At 38.9% G+C, this 25,103-nt stretch overlaps 1 protein-coding gene across 2 annotated transcripts in view; it reads right to left on the minus strand.

Moving 5' to 3' along the window:
- ZFHX4 (zinc finger homeobox 4) overlaps positions 1-25,103 on the minus strand; it is a 175,869-nt gene that overhangs the window by 8,782 nt on the left and 141,984 nt on the right. For both annotated transcript variants that reach the window (XM_037892403.2, XM_037892404.2), the window contains exons 5-9: positions 20,536-20,652; positions 13,786-13,919; positions 13,436-13,636; positions 10,936-11,053; positions 4,287-9,680 (exon numbers count right to left, since the gene is read on the minus strand). In XM_037892403.2, the coding sequence (XP_037748331.1) occupies positions 4,287-9,680; positions 10,936-11,053; positions 13,436-13,636; positions 13,786-13,919; positions 20,536-20,652 (5,964 nt within the window). The remainder of the gene's footprint in view (positions 1-4,286; positions 9,681-10,935; positions 11,054-13,435; positions 13,637-13,785; positions 13,920-20,535; positions 20,653-25,103) is intronic.

The raw sequence follows: 25,103 nt of genomic DNA on the forward strand, positions 1-25,103 counted from the left end.
TCATCCTCTTGCCCTCAATATACTCACAATGCTGCTGGCTACCTCACCCATCCACCTATTTTATTTTCCCATTATATTCTTTGGAATTTAGTTGAAATGTACAAAAATCAACTAAACATCTGAGAACACTGCAGCAGAAAATAGGAATAATGGGTTTGTTACAGGGAAGTGTGGATTGAGAGTACCTAAAACTCAGTACAGGAGACCTGATGAATTTCATTCTCCCATATGTGACATTAAGGAAACAGACTGGACAATTCACTAATTATAAAGAAACGTTTTAGCTCTGCTACCTGTCTCTTTTAAGTGGCTGTTTTAAGTGGTTTTATAGCAAACTTGAGGTCTCTCTCAGAGGAATCTGAGACAAACAAGATGAATGAAGAAGATAACAAGGGTTCAAAGAAGAATAGAGAACATGATTTAGGGCCCCAGTCATGAGAAAAATAAGTGCTGCTGAATCATATTTCTCTCTCGATAAGACTTCAGGAACGACTGAAGTGCACATTACCCAGTGATATGCACATTCTTGAAAAAAGCATGCTGTGAATCTTAAAGACAGCCTTAGTCTTAAGTGATGAGCTCAGACTCTAATGAGCATGACTTGAAGATCCAGTATTCATTGTAGAAGCATGTTGAAGCACGAGTGTTCTGATAGGGGAAAAACACAAATTAAGAAGAATACAGAATATTAAGTTTGTTAGCAGAGGATGAAAAACTATAAGTGAGACTTCTAAGCTAAAAGCTCTTCCATATGCAGCATATTGTAAAATAGGAGTGAGGCTGAAGAGTGAAAATAAGCCAGACTTGAAGTATATCCTAGGAAGTGGAACCCCCTGAAAATGACCATATATACACTGAACAATCATAATAATAATGCTGAAAAATTATACAGCATTTGATGTCTCTAAGGTGGTGTATTTAATTTAACAGATCAATCATAAGACGGTATTTCTCATTTGAAGAAGTTCATCCTACGGGGAGAGGTTTTCTGGGAATAATATCATAGAACCAGACAATCTTTCTGACCTGAGAAAATAACTGTGCCCAGATACACATGAATATGTCTAAATTTGCTTGGTGCATCTATCCAGAAAGGGAGTTAATATATTCTTCCAAGTGAAGAAATGTTTGCCAGTAAAGGTGCAGTTACACCACTGTGTTTAATGAAATTATTAGGACCAATTTCAAGTAGTTTAGGCTCAAAATTTAGATTTTCCATCATTTAGGAAAATATTATTTTTCCCTGCCTGATGGTACAGGAAATGTTGCATGTTTAAAAATTTATTTAAAACCATTTTGAGAGAAGTTAATAATTTCCATGCAGTGTTGAAACCCAAACAAAAGAGTGTTGGGCACAAGAACCTGAAAATGAAATTGATTATAAGCCAAGTGAAGCTGATCAAGTTAGTTTCACTTTCTAGAATAAGTAAAATGAAAAATGTGAAATACAAATGAAGACAAAAGGAAAATTCCATTTTAATTATTACAGTTTCACTAATGCGGTGTCTTAGTAATAACAGCAATGACATTCTATAAAAATGTGCATTTTTTTATGTTGACATTGTCCCTTTAAGATCACAAAGCAGACTGGCCTCTGCTGCTGAAAACATGTGTCAACCCTGTAAACATTTATGCATGTGAGCAGCTATTCACATAAGCCTTCCCATTAAATCAATGGGATGGCTTGTGTGTATGTGTTAGCAGGTCAGGACCAGGAAGAGGAAATGACACACAAGCAAAAAATAATAAAATCTGAAATTCAGAGCATGTACAATAATTAAGGAACAGGTTGGTAACCCCCCTGGGAGCAGACTTCAGGAAATCCCTCACACAGTTAGTAAGGCAGAAATGGTATTCTGCTGGCTGCAAATGCAGAAAAAGTTAGAAGATTACAGCCAGTGAAGAGTCTGCTCAAAGGCAGACTCCAAGAAGGTTATGCTTAAACTTTTCCCAGCATCAAATATGGATGTATACTGTCACCCAAAGCATAGCAGAGGAGATGTTAAAAGTGGGTTAATTAGGTGTGGAGAATAGTTGTGTTGAACACATATTAGAGAACTTTTAAGGATAATGAGTTCTTTTCAGTAATGAATGATTAAACTAATCTATTTTTATTTTCACTTCGACTACTACTCTATTATGTACCATTAGGGAATGAAGATTTATGTATGCACGTATTTACTGGGCAACAAAAAAGGGATGCAGGGGCACCTTAACATATGGTTGAAGAAAAACTTAATGACAAAACTCTACTAGCCAATTTACACTGTAGGGTTAGACCATAATGAACCGATTAACCTAAAAAGATGTGAGATGAGAGGGGCTGAGAATCCATCTCAATTGGTGATTCACTGAATATGCTACTGTATTAATGATTTAAATTTATCTCAAATAAAAGATGTTGTGTGGAAATTAGACAATCTGATAATTCAACAATCATAGACCAGCTGGTCTGTACTACCAAACATTTCATCTGTGCATTAATAAGAGAATAATTTAGAGAGAGATGTGAGTTTTCTGGGGCTTGCTATACCTGAAGATGAGGTTGCCTAAGGCCATTTAGCTAAGTTATGTAGACAAATTATATTTATCCCTAATTTCTATAAACAAAGATTAGCCACTTTTGGACATATACATTATATACAATTAAGAGGAGACTAAATGAATATATTGCAGTATTTCAAAACTACTTCCTATTTGTTTTATATGCACTCTGTATGCCAATAACTGACAAAAACAGAAGGGCACTCAGCCAGAGAATCCATTGTGGAAGGAGAGCCCTTCTGACCCAGTGAATAGAAAAACAAGATGCTTTGACCACCACTTAGGGAAGCAATGACATGGTCATCATCAATCAAAACAGAACTGTGTAGAACAGGAGCTACTGCTACAGCTCTAGTCTGACTGACCATATTGGTGATTGAATCAGTAGCCCTCCTGGCAAAGTAAGTTGTTTACATAAATCAAAATTTAACAACCTAAGGCAACACAAATGGAGCCACTTACATGAAGGGGCCTTCCCCCTCCACTCACTAATTTTGATGTGTAATTACTTGATTTACCTGTACAATCAGGTAGGTAGAAACTAAATATTAGGGTTCGCATCCGCAATGGTGAACCTACAGTGAACTCTGCCCACAACACTGGAAACCATTTAAAAAAAAAAAAAAAGCAGATGCCTTCTGTCAGGGTTCAACGAATTTTTGATACAGGAAGCCTAGTTCCGTAACCTCCGTGAAACTATCTGCACGAGCAAGCGCTTCTCAGTAAGAATAATGGAAGCAAAATGATGTGTCGCGTCAACTGCAGCACTCTGTCTAAATCACAGCAGATGTTCGGTTACATACACCGGCCTGAATGGAATGATGAGCGTGCGCAGCGCCCATACAAACCACAGGGGGCTGCAGATGCTCCAAACCTCTCAGGATCTGGGCCTCAATGAAATAGTCCATAAGAACTACCTCCAGCGGGAAAGTCCTCCTCTTAACCCGCCAACTACTTTAAAATATTCTGAAGGTTTCCAGTAAAAATCTGTTTTACATTCAGTTAAACACCTTCTGAACTAGGCAACAGATTCTGAGGAGTCCATTGGGTGGTTGCGTAAGGCAGGTTTTGGTGCAAATTCTACTCTGTGTTTCATAGGCTGTTACGTTCAGTTTCATTTTTGCAAGCCATTAAATATAGAATGTTAATCTACACTTTGTGTAAAGAAATCTCAACTCAAAATAACCAGAACAATAATATTAGATAAAACGTTATGGCAGGCAAGGCTGCCTAAGGGCTCGTCTACACAATGCATTAGTCTGCACTAGTGGAGTGGGCACTCGTGTGTTGTGCACCATCTGGCCCAGGTGGATCCTGCCAGTGTGTACGAAAAGTTTCCTAGTGCACGTTAACGAAGTCCCGTTTCAAACAGTACTACATTAACGTGCACTAGGGAACTTTTAGCGCATGCCAGCGGGGTCCACATGGGGCAGTTATTGCACAACACACTAGAGTGCACTATACAGGTAGTTACACAATTTAATAAAAAGTACTTCTGGAAGTTGGATTTCAATTTAATTCAACTGAATTTCAGTTTTGGGAGAACCAGTAATATTACCAATTACCTACTGAAACAATCCAATAATGGGCTGAGTGTAGCCAATAGCAGTACTTTGATGCTCACAGAGAAGTGATAGGAATAGGATATCAATGCACAGTATGCTGTTCTTCACAGGTGGTCGATAACTACACAATGTCGTTAAAATTAATCAAATAAGTAATTCATCCCCTTACTGACTTACTGTTTGAACTTTGTGGAAATCCAGGCAAGGAGGATGGACCATTCATTCCAGGCAGAAGAACAGGAGGAAGGCCAGGGAGTCCTGGGTAAGCTGCTGGCAAACTGATACCATGAAGTGAACTGCTGTCCATCATGCCGGGCTGCTGTACTGTTAAGCCTAGCACATCTGTAGCCTTCTTTATACGATCCAATTCCTGCTGTGCCATCAGCTGTCTAACAGTTGTGGGAGCTAAATAATCTTTCTCCCGATCTAGCTGACTTCCTACAGTTTCTCTCACTTTTGAAATATGTTGTTTGGAAAAGATATGGTCTCTTATAGATAAACGTGCAGAATACTTCACCCCACATAGAGAACATTCTGGCTTTGTCCCATCAGTTCCACTCTGATTTATCATGAATGGCTTCCCTATGTTAATTTTGAATTTCTTTTCTTTTGCCCGGGCATTCTGGAACCAAACCTGGACCACCCGTTTGGGCAGACCAATCTCATTCCCTAGCATTTCACATTCTTGCATGGTTGGAGTCCGATAGTCACTAAAGCAAGCCTTGAGGACTTTAAGCTGGAGGTTACTCATTTGTGTTCGAAAACGTTTGTGACCTGGTCGATCACTATTTTTGGATTTAAAGGGGTTGTTAGCTCCAAATGGGTTGGGCGAACTTGGATCCGCAATGCTTGATGTTTCACTGCGATCGGCATTATCATCGGCATCATCAGTAATGTAAAAACTTTGGTCATGATCACCATCTTTGTCACTGAAATGTATCGATGGGCTAGTTAGGGAGAAGAGAAACTTTTCATCACAATTCTCAATTGTAGGTGTGGTTGCTGTTTTTGAAAAAGAATCATTCACAAGTGTTTTTGGCTCTTTGGGAGATGATACAGGTTTCACATCCCCTGAACTACAAGTCATGTTTTCCATTTCATTGTTTCCCTCATCTCCTGTTGTGGCATCACTAATCGCTGTATTAATTGATGAAGTCTCATCAAAGTCAGTCTTATTTTGATCATACCCAGAGTCAGCAGGAGGGGCATTCAGATTTTCTATATCCTCACTGCACTCCGCTTTGAAAGAAGAAGGGCTTAAAAGATTCTTTGGGGACATCTCTGCAGTTTTACTAACAGGGGTTGACACTGTGGAGGCTAATTCATTTTCACTTGATAGATCAATCTTTGTTAACGACAGTGACGGATAATCAAAAAAAATATATTTTTGTGGGCTTTCTCCTCCATCTTCAGTTGATATTAATGGACTTGGAGGCAAACTATAACCTGCCTGTTTTCCTTCATTCCAGTGCCGAGAGCGAATGTGACTTTCCAAAGCTGACTTTGCTTTAAACAGTGCTCGACAAAAAGGACATCTTTTATGTGACTGGGCTGGACCTACTGCACGGAACTGTCCTTTTCTTTCTCGGGCTCGTGTGTTCTGAAACCAGACTTGTACTACTCTCTTTTTAAGTCCCACTTCACGTGCAATATGATCTAGCATCTTTCTGGTGGGATTAGAATCTAATAGGTATTTTTCATAAAGTATTTCCAGCTGCTCTGGAGTAATGGTAGTTCTCAAGCGCTTATCACGATGTTGGTCTTCCCCACTGTTTCCGCCCTCCTTTTCACTACAATTATTATCTTCTTTATCATCCAGTTTTCGTTTAAGTGAGCCAGAAACTGTAGCAGGGTGGGATGTGTGTGATGAGCTCGTCTGCTGGGGCATCTGAGCAAGAGAACTATTAAGCAATTGTCCAGTCATCAGAGGATTATTGGGGTCAAATATCATATAGGGCATATCCATGGGTCTTTCTAAAAACTGAGAGTGAAGAAATTGGTTTTGGGCTGCTAGGAAATGCATGTGCTGGTGCTCTTGCCAAAGTTCTAGAGTTGGAAAGGCAACTGTACACTGGTCACATTGGTATTGTAATAACTGAGGAGGTAGACTGTTCTGTAGAGAAGTCATTGAAATTGATATAGGACTAGAAGGAACCGGTGTGGTTTGTGACGCAGAAGGAGGTCGTCCCACCATCTGTGGTTGTTTTTGCTGTTGTGACTGAGAGACTGATGGCTGTGGATCAGAGGAAGTTATTGGTGCAGATTGTACAGGTTTGGTGCCTTGTGAGGTGGTATCAATTTGCTTAAGGGTGATGTCATTTTGCTTTGGCTTTTCTGTTGCCTCAGGTTTAGGAGAACTCTTCTCAGGCTCTGGTTTGGGTGATGGCAATAAAGGAGTACTGGAACCGGAACCAGAGCTTGCTGCTGTCACAGTTGTATTTTTTGATGAGTCTGTTTGGCCAGAAACTGTGAAACTTTTATATAGCATTTGATCTGTGGCATCCATGGAATCTTCTGTTTGGCTTTCATCTTGAGCATCATCATCTTCATCTTTGTAACACTGTTTTTTCTGGTGTGTAATTAAATCAAAAATTCTGGGAAAAACGACATTGCATTTTTTACATTGATATTGCATGTTGCTAGTTCGAATATAGCGCTCATTAGTGAGTTCCCTTTTTTCATTATCTTTAGTTTCTGCTTGATTTTCATAACTTTTGCGAGCTTTCTGTCGTGCATTTTGGAACCATACAACAATAACTCGAGTAGGTAGGTTAAGTACAGTTGAAAGTTGTTCAATTTCATCATCCTTTGGATAAGCATTTGTGTCAAAAAAATCTTGTAAGACCCTAAGCTGGTAGTCAGTAAACCTAGTTCTAGATGATCTCTTGCTAAAAGATGCATCAGATTTGTAATGCTCTAAGGAAGTGGGTTGAGGATCAATTCTGATATCTTCCAATACAGTTATGGGAGGATTACTAAAGTTGTATGGGGAATCTTTATTTCTTTGTCGTTCCTTAAAAAGTGTATTACGAAACCAGTGTTTGATAACTTTTTGGGAAAGGCCAGATTTCTCAGCCATTTCTTGAATCTGTTCTTCACTTGGAGAATTGTTAATATCAAAATAAGCCCGCAAGATTTTTAACTGATCATCTGTGATTCTTGTACGTGGACGCTTGAACTGAGAATGTCGTAGGAAGTTGGGATCTAATCCTAGCTGCTGCTGACAAAGCTGAGTAAGATCTGCGGACAAAGTATCCATTGGTGGTAGTTGGAGGGCAAGCTGAGGAGGCAACGCAGGATGTTGCACTGGCTGCATCATAATTGGAGGGAAAAGCGGAAGATCTAATGAAACAGGCAGCTGGACCTGAGGTGGAGCCGAAGGTGGTGGCGGAGGGGGCGGTGGGGGCGGCGGAGGTGGAGGCGGCGGTGGCGGGGTGGGTGGAGGAGCTTGCAAAGGAGTGGGAGTTGTATTTTGAATTTTTCCACAGCTGGCCGAAGAAGGCTGTGAAGGAGTTGAAGGCAGGGAAGGGGGAGGAGGCGGGGGAGGAGGCGGGGGAGGTGGGGTTTCTGGAGAGGGTGGTGAAATTGGGTAAAGTTTGTCATAAGCCTCCCTGTATTGACGGGCAAATTTCTCTAGTGCTCCATAAGGAAAAAACTGACCATGCACATGCTCTTGATGACTCTTCAAAATAAGAATGTTAGAAAATAGTTTGCTACATGCTCCACATTCCAGTTTGTCAGTGTTTTCACCTTCACTGGTCTTACTTTTTTTCTGTACTTTTTGTCTGTTTTCATTATACTGAATAACTAGCTCAAAGCCAAAATTCTCCAGCAAAGCTTTGGCTGCGTTTCCTCTAGCCCCAGAAGCTATTCTAGGTGGTGGAATGGTCGGTTCTGAGGACTTCTGCTTCTTCATATCTTTGTTCTCCTTTAGTCCTTCGCTTTCATTTGTCAATTCTTGCTTTGGCTTTTCTTGTTTCTCAGAAATCTCTTCTGATTCTTTATATGATGGCATATCCTTTATCAGCTGGCAGTCTGCACTTACTAGACTATTTTGCTCCTGTTTCATTAGTTTGCTACTTTGCTGCTGCTGTTTTTGTGACTGAATTTGGGGTTGTGTTGATTGATACTGTTGTGCTTGTTGCTGTAAGATTTGTAGTTGTGTTTGTCCAACATGGTGTTGGGTCTGTATCTGCTGCTTTAAATCTTCTAGCACTGATCCTGTCATCCCTGCCATTCCAGGCATACCAAATGTGGCAGAACCAGGCAAACACAGGTCTGGGCTCAGGCTAAATTCTGTCCCAGGTATGTAGAATGGAAAAAGGAACTGAGGCTGTTGAAATTGCAGCAGTGCTTCTGGTGTCATGGGAAAGTGAGGCAAAAATGCAGGGTTTAGAAACTGGGGCTGAAAGAACGCAGCTTGCTGTTGCAGTTCATGTTGTAATTGCATTTGAAGTTGTGCTGGTGACTGGGATGGATGATGTGTAGGCTGAGCAGAAATTAATTCAGAAGCTTGCTTTTTATTTAATTCTTTGGCATCTAAGTGGGTATCTTTGCTGTTAACTGCTGGTAAGCTCATAGAATCTAGCATCCCTTGGCTAGGGCTATTAACATTCCCTGCTACACTATTTCCACTAGTTATATTACCACTTGGTTCTAATTTTGCAGCCCTTGCCTTAGTCTGATGAAGCACAGATCTCATATGGATTTCCAATGTAGAACTTTGGCTATATGCAACATTACAAATGCTGCATTTGTAGGGTTTGTTATCAGTGCTGCTGTTGCTTTCTTGAGGGACAGGACTTGATGCTTCCTGCAAAACCTTTTTGAGTTTATGTAAATGAGACACTGAATTATAATGGACCAAGAGAATGTTCTTTTGAGTGAAAGATTCTTTACACACTGTACATTTATATGGGCGAGATGGATCTAGAAATTTCTCCATAGTAAAATTTGGCCCTTTTCTAAAAGGTAAGGTCCGCTTTGGTTCTGAGCCTATATCATCTGGAATAGAGCTACTATCACTTCCTACAGGACTTGCTTTACCTTCCTGGTCCATCTCATATTCTCGTTCTATTTCCTGTTCTAGTGCATGATCATCTTGTGCCATACTTTCACTTTCTGCCCAGAGTTCACCATTTACAGGTAAAGATGCATACAGCTGCTGAATTTCAGCTTCGTTGAGTTCAGGGTGGCCTGCTTCCAAGTGTTTTTTTAAAGCCTGGAATGTACGGAAGCTACGTTGACAAAGGCTACACATGGTAGCAGCCCGAATAGCATGATACTGGGAATGTATCTGAAGCTTCTGCATAGTCTTAAAAGCCAAGCTACAATGGTTACAACGATATTTATAGACATGGCGATCAGAAACAGATAGTTGCTGCTTCTTCTGCTGTTCATTCAATTGATCTGGCAGTGATTCGGTGATCTTTGTATCCTTACTGCTGCTCTTATTCCATTCTGGCATTTCAGTACATTCCTTAGGAGGCTTCTGTTCCTCAGTCTTAATTTCCATTCCAGTTTTTGCTTCATCAAGCCCAGGAGTATTTTTCTCATCCATCAGACTGTCACCTGGTTAAGGAAGACAAAGAAATATCTTTTAGACATGTAACATTTGAGCATGGGCAATATTATTTATCTTATCGCCCTCAGTGCCTAGGGACCAACCAAAAATGGTCCCCGACTGTGCAAGGTACAAACATAGACAGTCCCTGCTCCAAATTGCTAACAAACAAATGAGAGAGACAGATAAAGAGTAGGGAAAAGGGGCAAACGTACAAGCAGAGTGATCAGTGATGGTGACCAACAGAATGTTAGTGCCACAATATTTTTTGTTAATTCTTAGGGTGGGGTTCAGTTAGTTAAACATAGAGATGAAGGAGGGAAGGAGAAAGCAGATAGAAGGGATGCTGAGGGGGACAGGGCACGGAGAGAAGAAGGTATTAAGGGTGGGGGCTGAGGTGAAAAGACTGAACAGGGGCTTGGAGCAGACAGCTTATTAGCACAGGGGAGAGTGTGTCTGGAGTGAAAATTGAAATATGGGCTGGATCCTAAGGACCCATTCATCTGACATTCCTATTGGCTCTAGTGAGAATTACAGATAGCTCATTATCTTTTAGATCATGTCCTATACAGCAAGGGGCTTATTTTCAAAATGCCCACATACAGCTGCATGCCTAATTTCTACATTCAAATGACCACACGTGTATACTAGCTCAAGTCAAGTATTTGTACAATGACATGGACAACATGCATCCAGTTAGATATGTGCCTATGCAAAGAGCCAAGTTCATTGCTAAGTTGTGGCATTTACAAAGGCCCATCTTTGAAAATCATGCCCTAGATCAGTGGTTCTCAAAGCTGGTCCGCCGCTTGTTCAGGGAAAGCCCCTGGCACGCCGGACTGGTTTGTTTACCTGCTGCGTCCGCAGGTTTGGCCGATTGCGGCTCCCACTGTCCGCGGTTCACCGCTCCAGGCCAATGGGGGCTGCGGGAAGGGCGGCCAGCACGTCCCTTGGCCCGCGCCGCTTCATGCAGCCCCCATTGGCCTGGAGCGGCGAACCGCAGCCACTGGGAGTTGCGATTGGCCGAACCTGTGGACGCGGCAGGTAAACAAACCAGTCCGGCGCACCAGGGGCTTTCCCTGAACAAGAGGCGGAGCGGCTTTGGGAACCACTGCCCTAGATGACATCTTACTATTTTTCTCCTGTTACCTCTTGTTAATGTTTGTAACCAAAAAAAGTAGTACTGCACCAAGGAAGAATCAAGTGGTTTGCTCCAAGAATCACTCATTTAGATTCTCCATGTCTGGTGTTTCGTTTGCATACCTGAATATTTCCCAGATCCTTCTGCTGTAATGGTAGCAGGTGTGTCACGCTCGGATTTCTCTGAAGGAACTGCAGGCAATAGCATACTATTGGGCATCATCATATCTGGTACAGGAACCTTTAAAAAAGCAAGGAGACAGTATTACATTCAAAGAAGAAAACACACTGTTTATCAGTGCATCACACATGGTTCAAAGCTTGTCACACAGCAAAATCCAAGGGCTTGATTCAGTCCTGGATTACAGGCCTGTGACCTTGGGCAAGTAACAGTCCCTCCATGCCTCCGTTTCCCACCTGTAAAATGGGATTACAGACCTAACCCCATACATTAAAGACTGTGAGGTGCTCTGACACTATGGGACTAAGGGCCATATAAATACCCAGATAGGGGCTGAATTTTCTGTTTGGTGTCCGCTCAGGAATGAAGCACTTGGAATGTTTGCCCAAAAATCTCTTGAGCCATTACTGTGATACATGAGAGTGAAAAGAATATATACTTTGCCCACTGAGAAAAATAATTCTAACCACATTCAAATCTGAAATTTTAAATTTAGCATGGGCAGAGTCTGCTCTGAGAACTAATGCCTTTGGTTGTGGTGGGGAGAGGGTGGAATGAAAAATAGTGATTGCAAACATCCCACAGATGAGATTTTTAGGAAACGTCCATTTCCTTTGTGATCAGGGAGATCAGATGTGGACAGGGCATGTTACTCTTAGATGGTTACTGAGGCAATTTATATGAGAAAGATTAAGTTTTCCAATAACACCCCCATCACTAAAATTCTCTACAAAAACCCAGAAACAAAACAACCCCCTCCTAAACTTATCCTAACATCAAAACAGGAGAAAATCATTGACATGGGGAGAAAAAAATAAATCCTGCAAGTAGACGATTGCTCCACAGTTTCTTCAGCCCCTTATGATAAAATCTTATAATGTTCAGTGTATTTAAAAAAAAATAAAGTTTCAATCTTTTTCCAGGATGAAGATACTGTTGTGACAGTGTAAACAGATGTTTTACTGACTTCTAAACCTAGCTTTTCAGAATCTGGTCTCCAGCCAACCTATGGAAACAGCAAAGGCAGGATCTCACTCCTTCCCCATCCTATTCACCTAAATTAACTGAAGCCACATTGCCTTGTGGTAGCTATATACTTTTTTTCCTGGAAATCTCTATGTATTTGGAATGGAGACGATATGCATCCCTAACTATGGCACCCAACTGCATCCTGTCTCTGTCCCCTCCCCAGTGAGGACCCTGGACCTACACTGCATCCTACACAGGATCTGAGTAGAGAAGGGTACGGTGTGAAGGAGGTGCCTGGTCCTGGAACTTTGTGGGATGAGGGAGGAATCCCCTCCACATATGTATCTTGTGCCGCTGTAAGTGCACAGTGTACACATAGCCTAAATGCTAAAAAACACAGCAATGTAGTTGGCCTCATTAAAAATCACAAAATTAAACAAAAATAAAAATTTAAGAAATGCAAAAGTTACATTTCCAGCCTACATAGTATTTCCTATGTGATGGGCCAAATATTCTGGTTTGGCAGAACTGTACTTAGTACAGAACTAGGGCCAGCTGGGGATCAGCTGAGCTCCTAGTACAATGTAGAGAGGTCTCAGAAGCTCTCCATCCAGCCCTCCTTTTCCCTGGTCACATATAGGAATCAGGAGCAGGGTGGTGTAGAGCTGCCACACTAGCTCTATGGGTAAAGAAATCACTGGGTGGAAAGAGGACTCCTCAGGGGGCTGAATCTGTGGGCTTTAGAGAAGCTTTCCTCATAGAAGAGGCAAAAAACAGCCAGAACAGACGAAAGAACTGGGGCCTGTGTTTTCTGGTTAAAGCTGTGATCCAACAACTATTAATATCATATAACACATGCCAAAATGACATGGTATATCATAGTATACGTTGCTTTTATATTTCTAGCTGAACTTGAGGAATTCATTTGAATATTATATGTTATGAAATATGTTCAGAAAAACTCATAATACCAATTAACACTAATAAAAATAATACTTTGCAGTAGTACTTTTTGCCCAGGGAACTCCTACTATTTTACAAACAATAAGTTAATGTTCACAATACCCTTGTGGGATAGATATGAATACACCCAATTTAGAGTTGTGCACTGAGGTACAGAAAGGTGAGTGGCCTGATTTTTCAAAGTTGACTTAAATGTAAACTATAGGGTCTCAGCATCTTTGAAAATCTAGCTTCAGTGACTTGCCCTAGGGACATAAATTACTGATACAACTCGGGGGGAAAGGTGGGTGAGGTAATATCTTTTATTGGACTAACTTCTTTTGGCGAGAGAGACAAACTCTTGAGCTTACACAGAGCTTTTCTTCAGGCCGCAGAGCTAGGAACAGAATCCAAAAGTCCTGATTCTCAGTCCCCAGCTCTGGCTACCAGAATACTAGGTCACAACAAATTCATTGTCTACATGTCTGAGTATGTTCCTGTCGAATATGTATCAGTATTTTGAATACTTACGGTCATAAGCAGTTTCTCCACACAGTCAGGAGACACACTGTGTAAATGGGTCAAATGAAGTTGGAGATGCATTTTGTTGCTGAGGACATCCTGGCAGAGGGGACAGCAGATAACAGGCTGCATTGAATGCTGTGACAGGACATGCATCTGGATACGATTTGGGTCCCTACTACTGTAGTTACAATAAGGACATTGATAGAACTGAAAAACAGCAAATGAAGATGCAGGGTATTAGTGTGTTTTGAATGACATGATAGCATTGCTATTTCAATAGCATTTCATCTCTGTTTTACTTTTGAACTACCTGAGAGAGTTCTATGAGGCAATGGAATTGTTACATTTTCTTTTACCTGTTCATGTCCAAATTTATTGTCCTCAAGAGGTTTTGATTTCTTAGATGCACCATCCTCTTCTTTTGCCTGAAGTAGCTGTTGTGTCCCTACCACAGTGTTCACTTTTGGCTCCTTCTCTGGTGTGATTATTCCTGTTCCAAAAACATAATTTTTTAAAAAAAACATGTTTTAAACTGAGAAGTGTTATGCTATAGAAAGAGCTGTGATTATGATGCCTTATAATCTCCCACATGGTTATGCTAAATATATAAAAGAATGTATTTAAATAAAACAATTTGAAACCTGGCAAATACAAAGGTGAAAACACACCTTTATCCTTGATGCAGACTCTAGAAATAAATTTTAAAATGGACTCTTCTGTCTTGTTTAGATAACCTTAGGTTGCCTTGAAAGATTAATCAATAACATGCTCTCTTCAGCATCTCAGTCTGAAATTCTCTATTACAGTAAATCAAATCAACTTTCACTCAGAAATCCTTGTTTTCCAAAATAGATAATTTTCTAACATTTAATTACCTTCTACCATTTCTAAAATGTTTGGGCAGTGAAATTATTGTGCTGCTTTGACAAGCCCTGCTTGGTTATAGTTCTGAAGCTAAATATAGTGAGCCTCTAAAAAATACAAAAAAACCCAAAAACCAAACAAAAAAACCTAAACCCACCCAAACAAACAAAAAAAAACCCCAATTCCAGACAACCTCCCAAAACCTACAACTCCATGCACACATTGTGGAAAACAGGATTTGAGCTAACTAAATACTAATTATATGCAAAAATCAGTAATTTTGTGTTGCTTTAAAGGTTTACATTATGAAGTTCTATACTGTGGTATTGTAATCAACCCAAGAATATAATTATTTTCTATGGATAGTTCTACTACTAGGTATTAAATACTATATTTAATATTATGCCTGAACTAGCTGTATAACGTGGCCCAGTCGTGCACACATCAAAGAAAAGAGTGCAATTCTAATTTCCCAGTCCATCAGAAAATTCTTTCCAGCATCAATTTGCCAGATAATCTCTTTTGCTAGGCTGGATATTACAACAGCATTGGGTAGGCATGTCACATACATCTCATGACAAACACAAAACCTCATTTACCAACCATTCCAATCTCATCATAGTGCGGCATCATCTGACCCTTTTTCTGCTGTTTATTATGAGTATTTCTAATTTTAACTTTCAATTTTCACCATCTTCCAGTCAATTTGCAACTAAATTATTTCCAGGGTGAGGACACTATCACTGGACAACTGGGTGCAAATACATCTTGAAATGCAATGAAGCTCAACCATTGATTGCTATCAGACCCAACGTAAATATATAGTCCAGGGGTAATCTGATTGTATGCTGTGCATGAAGATTTATCTTGATTTTTTTTCAATCCACATAAGGTTCATATAAATGAACAAATTGCACCTCATTGCACAATAACCTAGTTTTAATTTAAAAATAAGGTCACGGATGTTATGGAAACAAGGTAAAGATGAACAAAGAAAATGCTTGTATTTTTCTCTGGAAAAAAACAAGAACTTTTTTCTCTTATTATGTAGGCAATATAGTATTTGATATAAACAAGGCAACATTAAAAAAGAAGTAAAATTAAAGGACAGCTTTCAAGGTAAACAGAAGAAAACGAACAGACCCTGAGAACAATAATAAATAGTTGAATGCTGAATCATACAGAGGTATTTTCCTCAGGGCATTTTTTTTAAACACACAAATATATTTTATTACATATACATTAATGGTCACTTCCCCACACATTACATTTGTATTTGTTTCCTCATGTAATTACTTAGTTTCATGTAATTTAGACTAGTGATTCCAACACATTCCTGCTAAAATTTAAGTTTACGCCTGACATATTTTCCTACCTTTAATAACTAATTTGTCAACAAGCTTAGTTTCTGGAACTCCATCAAATTTCCACACGTTCAGGACTGATCCGCTAGGCCTTACTTAGGCTAGTGTGTAGGGCCCAGCTTTTTAAAGGTAAGTAGGCATTGCTGCACTCAGCATTGAAATGCCTAGCTGATTTAGGAGGCCAAGTTTCATTTTCAAAAGGGATTTAGGCATTGAGGAGCCAAAATCCTATTGATGGTCAATGGCATTTAGGTTCCTAAGTGCCTAACTCCCTTTTGAAAATGAGATTTCACCTCCTAAATCAGTTAGGCATTGCAATGCTGAGCGCAGCAAGGCCTATATACTTTAAAGAGCTGGGTTTAAGAATTTTGTTTGGTTAAGGGCTGCGACATTGGGCCTTTGATGCCTAAAGGCATAATGTACATGACAACATCATGTGCTATCATTATATTACTCAGTTTAGTTTCCGATACTCCCTAGCCTATCAGACTCTATGTGGGAGTACAGCATTATTATTTAAATACCTTAAATATGAGAATTATGGGAAATAAAAAAGTGACACACTCTATTAACAGAGAAAGGTTACTTTTCAAGTCTTCGAAAGATGGGTTCAAATTATTAACCTCTCTTCATTTCCAACTGTCAAAAATGTCTAACAGTTGACTACTGTCTCTTATCTACATCATATGTCACTTTAAAAGTCCCATTTTAAAGATAATGGACAGATTCTCAGCTGGTGTAGATTGGTATTACTATAGGGCATGGCTGATTTACACCTGCTGAGGATCTGGCTCAAAATAAATAAATAAAAAGCATATTTTTTTCCATATCATGCTATATTCATGTAGCATTTGTTACAGGAATTTTGCGGGCAAACTCTGCTTCCAGTTATATTGGTGCAAATGGATTAATATTGGTATGAACTGTTGGTGGAATTTAGCTGTGAGCAATAGAGAGAGAGAGAGAGAGAATGCATAGTGTGTTTACATTAAGCAACATTTTCTACCACTGGATATGATAACAATTTCAAGGGACCAATAACAATCATAAAACTCATATTTCTTGTTTCTATAGTTACAAGTATTGGTTTTGTAAATTTTCTTTTGTGTTTAATGTAAACCAATCCTTATAAAACACTGCATTTTGGGGTAATAAATACATAACAAAGAACAGTCCCTTTACTATGTTTACTATGCTAATTATATAAAATGTTAAAGCTAACCAAGGCAATTGAGGGGGAGGGGGTCTGGATTCATTCAACCATAAACGTTGCTGCTTTTTAAATGACCAAAGTTACATCTGGCATCAAGTAAAATAACAGTCTCAAATTTTTATGGTAAGCATTAGAAACCTAGGGCCTGATTCTCCACTGCTTTGCTCCTTGTGTAGTCATTTGCACCTGTGCAGAGTGAGTGGCAAATACTACCGGGTTAAATTAGTCGTGTTTCACACCATGCACCCACTTTTCACAAGTATAAATGAGTATGCAAGGGGCAAGGCGCTAGAGATTCGGCTCCTTTTAGTTCAACTGATACCCGTGAAGTGCCCTAACACCTGATTCACCTGTATATACTATATACTTTCACTGGTGAATTCACTATTTTGACAAGTTCCCTGTGGAGTGACAGAGCAAAGACATGGGCTTATAGAATTGGCACTGAAAAAAAATAGCAATTGAACAGTATTAAAGGGTCCTGATGTATGCAGCTTTTAGGTCATTTGTATAGCTGGATATTCCACTGGCATTGTATTCTTAATATGCAATTTTAGAAAAGGACTAAATCCTGTCATTCTTTGTGTTTTAAATATATGGTTTTTGTTCTAGAGACATGCTATTTGTTGTTTTCTGGTTAACTGTGAAACACAGCCATAATTCATTTTATAATGTAAAATGCACAGCATTAGTTTAGTTGAATAATGTAATTTCAATGCATTTAGCTCAAAAACTAAGCTTAATTATAAATAAGCACTATGAAATAGACTAGTCAATGATTACTTGTCAGTTACGGAATTATTTAATTCATGTAAGATTGCTAGTACAAAAATGACATAATTCACTGCAATTCAAATGCAATCACCTACTTAATAATTCTAAAACCCTAAAATAAAAACAAGGGTCATAAAAAGGTTTATTTTAATAACAAGTGGGGAAAGCCTAATAAAACATGTGTCCTAACGAAATAAAATTCTGAAAAACCTTTGAACAAAAATACTGGTTTGTTATTTATGAATCAATGTATTTCATAAAGATCGCATAACTTAAGACTTGTGATATATCAGATGATGTTACTCAACTTCAAAATAATTCTAAAATTAAAATTACTGGTACAGCATTCTAATTAGAGTAGAATGAAAGGGTAATTTTCACTGCAATAATGAAGGTTAATTTCTATCCTTCCTCATGTTTACTACCTTATTAAAAAGTGTTCCCCTTAGCCATGGCAGAGACATATTATATTTTCAATGCAAATGTATTAATCTGGATAAATTCCATATTAATTCTTGCATTGCATAGAGCTGTAATTTGGATGATAATTAATCTAAAGTGGCACTAGATTTAAATGACAATATAAAGGAGGCATTAGTAGGCTTTTCTGTTCTGAATGAATATTCAACAAAAATAACTTTCATATTGCCAAGTCTCATTCTGAAAGCTCCAGTCCTTGAGATAAGGTAAGCAATACAGCACAACATCTTACACAAACACACTGTTACTAAATAACATGTTAATCCTTTCTCCTCTAATAGATTCCATACTAAAGAGGGGTCACACCGCTTTCCTGTCTAACTTGTTAAGATTGTGATTAATTTATTGGTTTTCCTGAGATTTCTCTTGGCAAGACTTGCAACACTCAATTCATGAGAAAGCCCAAATTAACATTCAATTATATATAAGCAGTTATTCAGTCATTAGAAATACTTGTCAGCTGAGTTGAGAATTAAGACCCTGGCATGAGTGCTACATAAGCAGAATTAATTTAGAAAATTAAACAAAAGTTTTTAAAAGGTCAGTTTAAGAGTTTACAGTATAAATTGTTTTCTGTGGACGCTGAAAAGCATGAGGACATCTGTTTTTATACGGCTCATACTGCAGAGATACCTTTGTAATTACTGACACTGGGGTGCACCACAATTATGCCATTTTTGTTGTACTGCACCCAGCAGGCATCTGGGCATAGGTTTGCCCAATTAAAGTTGGCTCTTATGACAGACTAATCCTAGTGGAATCTTGAGAATTCCCCCACACTATTTCTTCCAGAGTCCATTTTCGCCGCTGGACCTTTAATACCTTCCTCCTGCCTCCACAAGTATGAATGAGTTTGCTTTACAAAGAGTGGGCAGAAAAGTCCTCTGAAGTGGATTCCGGTGCCCCCTAGGTAGAGCAAATGATAGGAAATGTGGCTGTCTCCTTTCCCTTGAAGCATTTTTAGGATGACCCACTGATTAGACAACGCGGAAAAGACCCAAGTCAGCTTAGGAGCATGGCTTTACTGTGCTGCAGACAGCTCTTTCCAAGTCAAAGAGCCAGCCAAGGGGGATATATATTTTAAACCACAACATAGTTTCTTCTTCAACATCATCTTTGTCATCAGCAGCCTTTTTGCAGTCTCTTGATCTCAAAAATAAAACAACTGAAGTGCAGCTGAGGTCTAAACTGTAACAGATATTGACCTCAACATGTCAACAAGCAAACTTAAACTAAGCTTTCATCCCTAAAGCAGTCTTCTGAATTAATTTGATATAGAAAGGGCCATCAATAAATATTTTGAATAAATCCAAAATTTTTAATATGTAGAGTGAATTACAAATATGGGCTAATTCGGGTTTAAGTAAACGTGCACGTAAAATGATATTTTCTGTACAACTAAATGTCGTTATGGAGAATACAAGTTCCTTTATATGCTGCTGTCATTGGGATACAGGGAAAAGATATATGACTACCTGAAACTAATAGGCTTCAACCTGTTTCAGCATTTCTTCTGCTTCAATGAATCCAACATAATGTAACTAGGTATAGCGTGCAGCAAAAGTAGCCAATGTAATATTCATTGTGACCATAGATTTCCATCTCATACATAAAAAACATGGATGAAGTCACATATTTGCCAAATCAAATACAGAAAAAGCCTTGGGTTTCTACACCAGATGCTGGCCCTGGGTTTGTTTGTGCACAAGTAAATGTCATGACATAGGGGTTTTGTTTTCAAAGACAGTAGCTTTCATTACTGGGATTTGTCTATTCCAGGAGATCAAAATTACCTAACTCATAATCCATTTTCAATGATATTTCCTCTTTCTTAGGCTGAATCATCTGTAATCTTTTTTGCTGGATTTTGGGTTTTTTTGTTTTTTTTTTCTAAATGCCTCAAATAAATGCCCAAAAAGAGGGCAGATTCTTGACTGTAAGTGGTCAGATGGCAAGAATGAAAACAAAAACCCAACTTCAACAACAACAATAATAACCCCACTCCTCACATTCTTAGGGTTACAAGAGGGACCAAATTTGATTGCAGAGAAAAAAGAATTCAAGTGGTATCTAATCCTATGCTTATGAAAAATTAATATGCCATCAGAGGAATCACAAGTACAGCTAAGATTAATGAAAGGCGCTTAAAAAATTACAAGCACACAAACTGATTTGATTAAAAAATAATCTCACTGGTCGTCCTGTAATATTCTTCAACTTATCCGCATCTATCCTGTCAGATGGTTATGATTAAAAATAGGTCAATGGGAGGCTACTGATAGAAATCACATGCAAAATGCACATGCAATGAATAGTAGTGGGAATGTCCAGACAGTTTAAAATGAAAGAGCATTTAATAGGATAAAAGGGGGGGGGGGAAGGAAGGGGAGGACAAAATTCTAGCATCTTACCAGAGTCTTTACTAGCTTTTTTGCCTTCACTAGTGTCTCTCTCACTTGTGTCTTTATCATCAGCAACAGCCACTGATGTACTTTTAGCAGACCCTTCTGTATCTTCACCTTGTTCTTCTGTGGATAAGCACAGAGAAGAGCTAACTTAGTGACCAGTTAACATCAATTAAAAACACAGCCTTTAGTAAGAACAGAATCAAAGGAAAGGGGAGGGGAGAATGAAGGGGGAGAAAAAGAATGGCACTTCCAAGTGATCTGATATGAATTATGAAAAATTTGCAATATTTCAGATTCTATCCAGAAATTACAAACATGACTTTATCAGACCATACAGTGTTCACCAGTATGACAGATCTAAAGCTTCTCATTTGGTTCTCATTGGCTACAAGTGCTTTGTATAAAAATACACACACACACAGTATTGAACAAAAAAACCCCTCACATATAAAATGAATTTTAAAGCCAAAAAAGGAGAAAGAAACTCAAAAATAAATCCTATTAGTGTAGCAGTATCTGGCTAATTGCAGTATGTAAGTACTATATTAGGTATAAACCTTTGGCTTTGTTGGAGAACTCTCAGATTTTGTCTCCAGGGGGAGCTATACAGGGTAAGTGATACAACATAGTATATTGCTCTTAAGGAATCAGTATTACCCACACCTCACTTACGTGTTCACACAAGCTAGATTACATGGAAATCTTCACAGTAACTCAACCCTATTTAATTATTCTGCAAATCTTGGCTATGCTGCTACTGGTGGATTAATCTGTTTATGCAATTAGCTTCTATGCTGGGGCTGTGTAGCACTAATCCGTGAAAGGCCCACTGTTCCTTTTCATTCTGTGATCATTTGTCTCTCACTGTGCTGATGTCACATTTTAATGAATTTTTAGCAATCTGAGCAATGCCAGATAACCAGACTTGCAACTCCCTACAGCACGGCATGCTGCTTTCATTGCAGCACCAAAAAATAATAATAATATTTCCCAGTTTAGGTAGGAATTATATAAATTAGGAGGTGAAGGTAAAATAGGATTTGAAGCACCAGGCTGCTCAATTTCATAAAATCTTTAATGACCATATAAATTAACCCTGGAAAGGCAAAAGGTCACAGACACACATTTGCATACACTCTTCTATTCACTTTTGATAAGCAGAGCTTTTATGCAGGGAACATGATACAATTAACCCTTCAGGAACCACACAAAATGCAGCTACCGACATTTTAAGTGTCAAGCATTAACTGAAAATTACACACTGCATAAAATTTTCATTGTAAATGCTAGAGTGATTGAAAGGGGAAATAGTGGCCCTCTCCGCACCCCATGTTTTATTAATAACATTCTGACAAGAGAATGAAATATCCTCTGTCATATGTAGCAGCTGAGCACAAAAAAAATTGCTACTTAGTGGCTTACTTGCCAGCCAAGCACTGAAACTGTACATCTAGGCAAACAACCCTGAGAAAGACAGTAGCGTGCTTATCAGATTCAAAACTCTACACAAAACCTTTTGTAAACTAGAAAGGAAAGAATTCAGCTGCAACTTTGAATTAAAGAAAAAAAAATCAAAGCAATGTGTTTGGCACGAACTTGCCAGTGTTTCTGCCTCAGAGGGCTCAACATCAATGTCCATTTTTTAAAACAATGCTGAAAGAAAGGCAGTCACATCTTTTTAAAATAAATGTATATATAAAAATTACCATCAAAATGGAAACACACTTCTTGCTGCTTTAGCCTCTTCCCTCCCCCCACCTCCTCTCTCAGTGATGATTGCTAATCAAACATGGTAGGCATCTTAGTCACAGTTGGAAGTGAGGCTGTATTTGTAAGGGTGGCAGGGGAGCACAGTTTGGGATGCTGTGAGTCTGTGATCATGACTGGATTGGGCTGTGTTAATGCCAAGTGCACACACATGAGGCTCATATCCAGTGTCAGGTCCCATGGCCTAAAACAGCCTATTGCAATTCCTTTTCGACTCATCCTTGGGAATGAATGCACTGGTTCTTTTAGTAGATTTACTGGCCCATTCCCCCTGGGCTGGAAAATGAAGTGTCAAAGTGCTACTGAGTGTCCTTATCTTGAGGGGACATAAAATTGTACGGGCTATCGTGGCACACATTAATAAACCATTGTGTGTGTGTCAGGAAAAGAGCGAGAAAATTATGAAGGTACTAAAAGAAAAGCTACAGTATCATCTGGGTCTCATCAGACAATTTTTGCAGGGTGCTCTCCTGTTTTTCTGGTATGTGTTTTAAGTGTGAGAGAAATTCCCAGACATGTTCTCCTATACATCATCATGGTGTCTGACCTCAGCCTGACCCTGGCAACAGTTTGAGAAATCTGAATGTGAACAAAGACTCTGTGTCAGCAGCAGAGAGAGATTGTGGGATAGACTTTCCCCATCAACTTAATCGCAAACAGCAGTTCTGAGGCCATAACTTTACATGGCTCCACCAAGCCACAAACACATAACCTTTAGAGGTGAAACTGCCCCCCCTCCACCCCACCTCCCTTCTGTGATTTTTCTCAGTCCTCTGGTACTCCCTTTGATGTAGCAAGGCAATTAGCTCTAATGTTCAAGTACTGCAGACCTGTTTTATGGTTTGGAAGGTGAGAGCTGTTTATTACAGGTAGGCTCCTGGGGGCCATAAAGGCTTTGCAAATTTTTAATCATGCAAAAACTAATCAAAATGTAACTTATACACACCATAAAAATTAATATCATTATTATGCACAGTATAAACTGGCTGCCTCAGCTTTCAAAGGCACTCATTTTTAGAAAATACATTTGGCATTCATTTCAGAAATATGTATGGTGTTCATTTCAGAAAGAAATTTCATAGATAAAAAATGATAATGTAGTTGCTCATAGATTCCTCAGAAATAGTAGCAACTGTGTCTATGACTGCTGCAAGTTCAAACTGTCACCAGGTTCATCAAAGGAATAAGATGAAAATACAGTTGTTCTACTTAAAAGAAATTGTTAAAATTAGGAAAGGGGATAAATACTGAATAATCCTTCTGATAATTATTGAATTTCATTAGAGAGTAATTGTTAGGCATAAATACCAAATTATGCTATCATGCACGTCTGTGCTGACTTTCTACAAATATAAATTTTAGCATATTTTATTAGTTATTAATTAATTATTAATTACTATTTCATATTTTAACCAAGATGGATACCATTCAGTTCTTAAAATGTGATGGCTCCAGCTCAGAATAACAAATGCAGCAAAATGCAATATGATGGCACTTCAGATTTAAGAGCAAGTCCTAACACTCCGTTTTAAATTTACAAGAATTCTACCTATATGTGTTTACAAATGTCAGCTTTGAAAATAAACAGATCATAGGATTCAAATGGTTTTAATAACACTTACTATGGTAATATGATATTTTTTGTCACACCTGGTTTTATTTTATCTAGACATTGAAAACTCCCTTTGATGTTGGGTCTCTTGAGTTTAACTATTATCAACTTTTTTCCTATAACTGATTTAGAACCAAATACAAAAAACAATGCTAGTGCAGTCTGCAGAATGCACAGTTAGAATCACATTAAAGATAAAAAATGAAAAAGGCTTCAAAAGCAACATTAACTAGCTAATACTGCACTCCGTGTTTTATTATATACCTTCTATGTCCTACACAGCAATAGATTAAGTTACAGATTTAGGTCCCAATCCTGCAATGGGATTTGTATGGGCAGATCCATATGACCACACGCCACCCCAATGAAGTCAATGCAATTTTGTGTAGTCATAAGGTTCTGCCTACGTAGATCCACTTGCATGATCCAGGCCTTAACCAGACAAAGCTGAATACTACATATGCATAATAAAACTGCACAGATATTGCTATTCAGGCCTTGGCATTGCATGGCTTGTTGGAGATGGTAAATGGAGGAACAAATGGGCTAAGAGTTCCCTCGATCCACGGCAGCACAATGACACCGTTAAGGATGGGGCTGGAGACCCAGCTGGCCTCCATAGTTGGAGCAAGTCAGGGTGTGGCTGACACAATCTTCTCTCCTGTGATTTGAGGATGCCATTCTGACCAGGTATTCAGGTCACTTCCTTTTTTCCCCTATTAGTCAACAGAAGGAGCCTCCTCTATGGATCAGCAGAGTGAGTTTCCTGTCTCCAATCCTGGCCAGTGGTATAGCTCTCTTTCAAGCTGTTGGGAGCTTTCTTTTACTCCATCCACCCACCCACCAACAGCTAAAGGCTCCTCTTCAAGCCTTGGCTCCTCTATTTCTTCTGGGTCAATTATGAGTGATTTACTAAGAATGGGTGACTGAATGGTTGTGGATGAGAAATTCCGGGAAGGGGGCAAGATGAAGAAAGTTGTTTGTGGTTGAGTGGGATGGTGGCTGACATAAGTGCATTTAAAATGATGCTCAGCAAGGGATAAATTAATCTGGCTTTGAGAAGAAGACAAGTTTATGGGGTAGTTTAGACATTTATTACGGGTCAGATATTTAATATGCTTAACACCCAAAACTTCAATAGAAGTCAAAGGGTGTTGTTGGTGCTCAGCACCTCTGAATAGCAGGTCCAAGT

Source organism: Chelonia mydas, chromosome 2 (genome assembly GCF_015237465.2).
Source record: "Chelonia mydas isolate rCheMyd1 chromosome 2, rCheMyd1.pri.v2, whole genome shotgun sequence".
Lineage (NCBI taxonomy): Eukaryota > Metazoa > Chordata > Testudines > Cheloniidae > Chelonia > Chelonia mydas.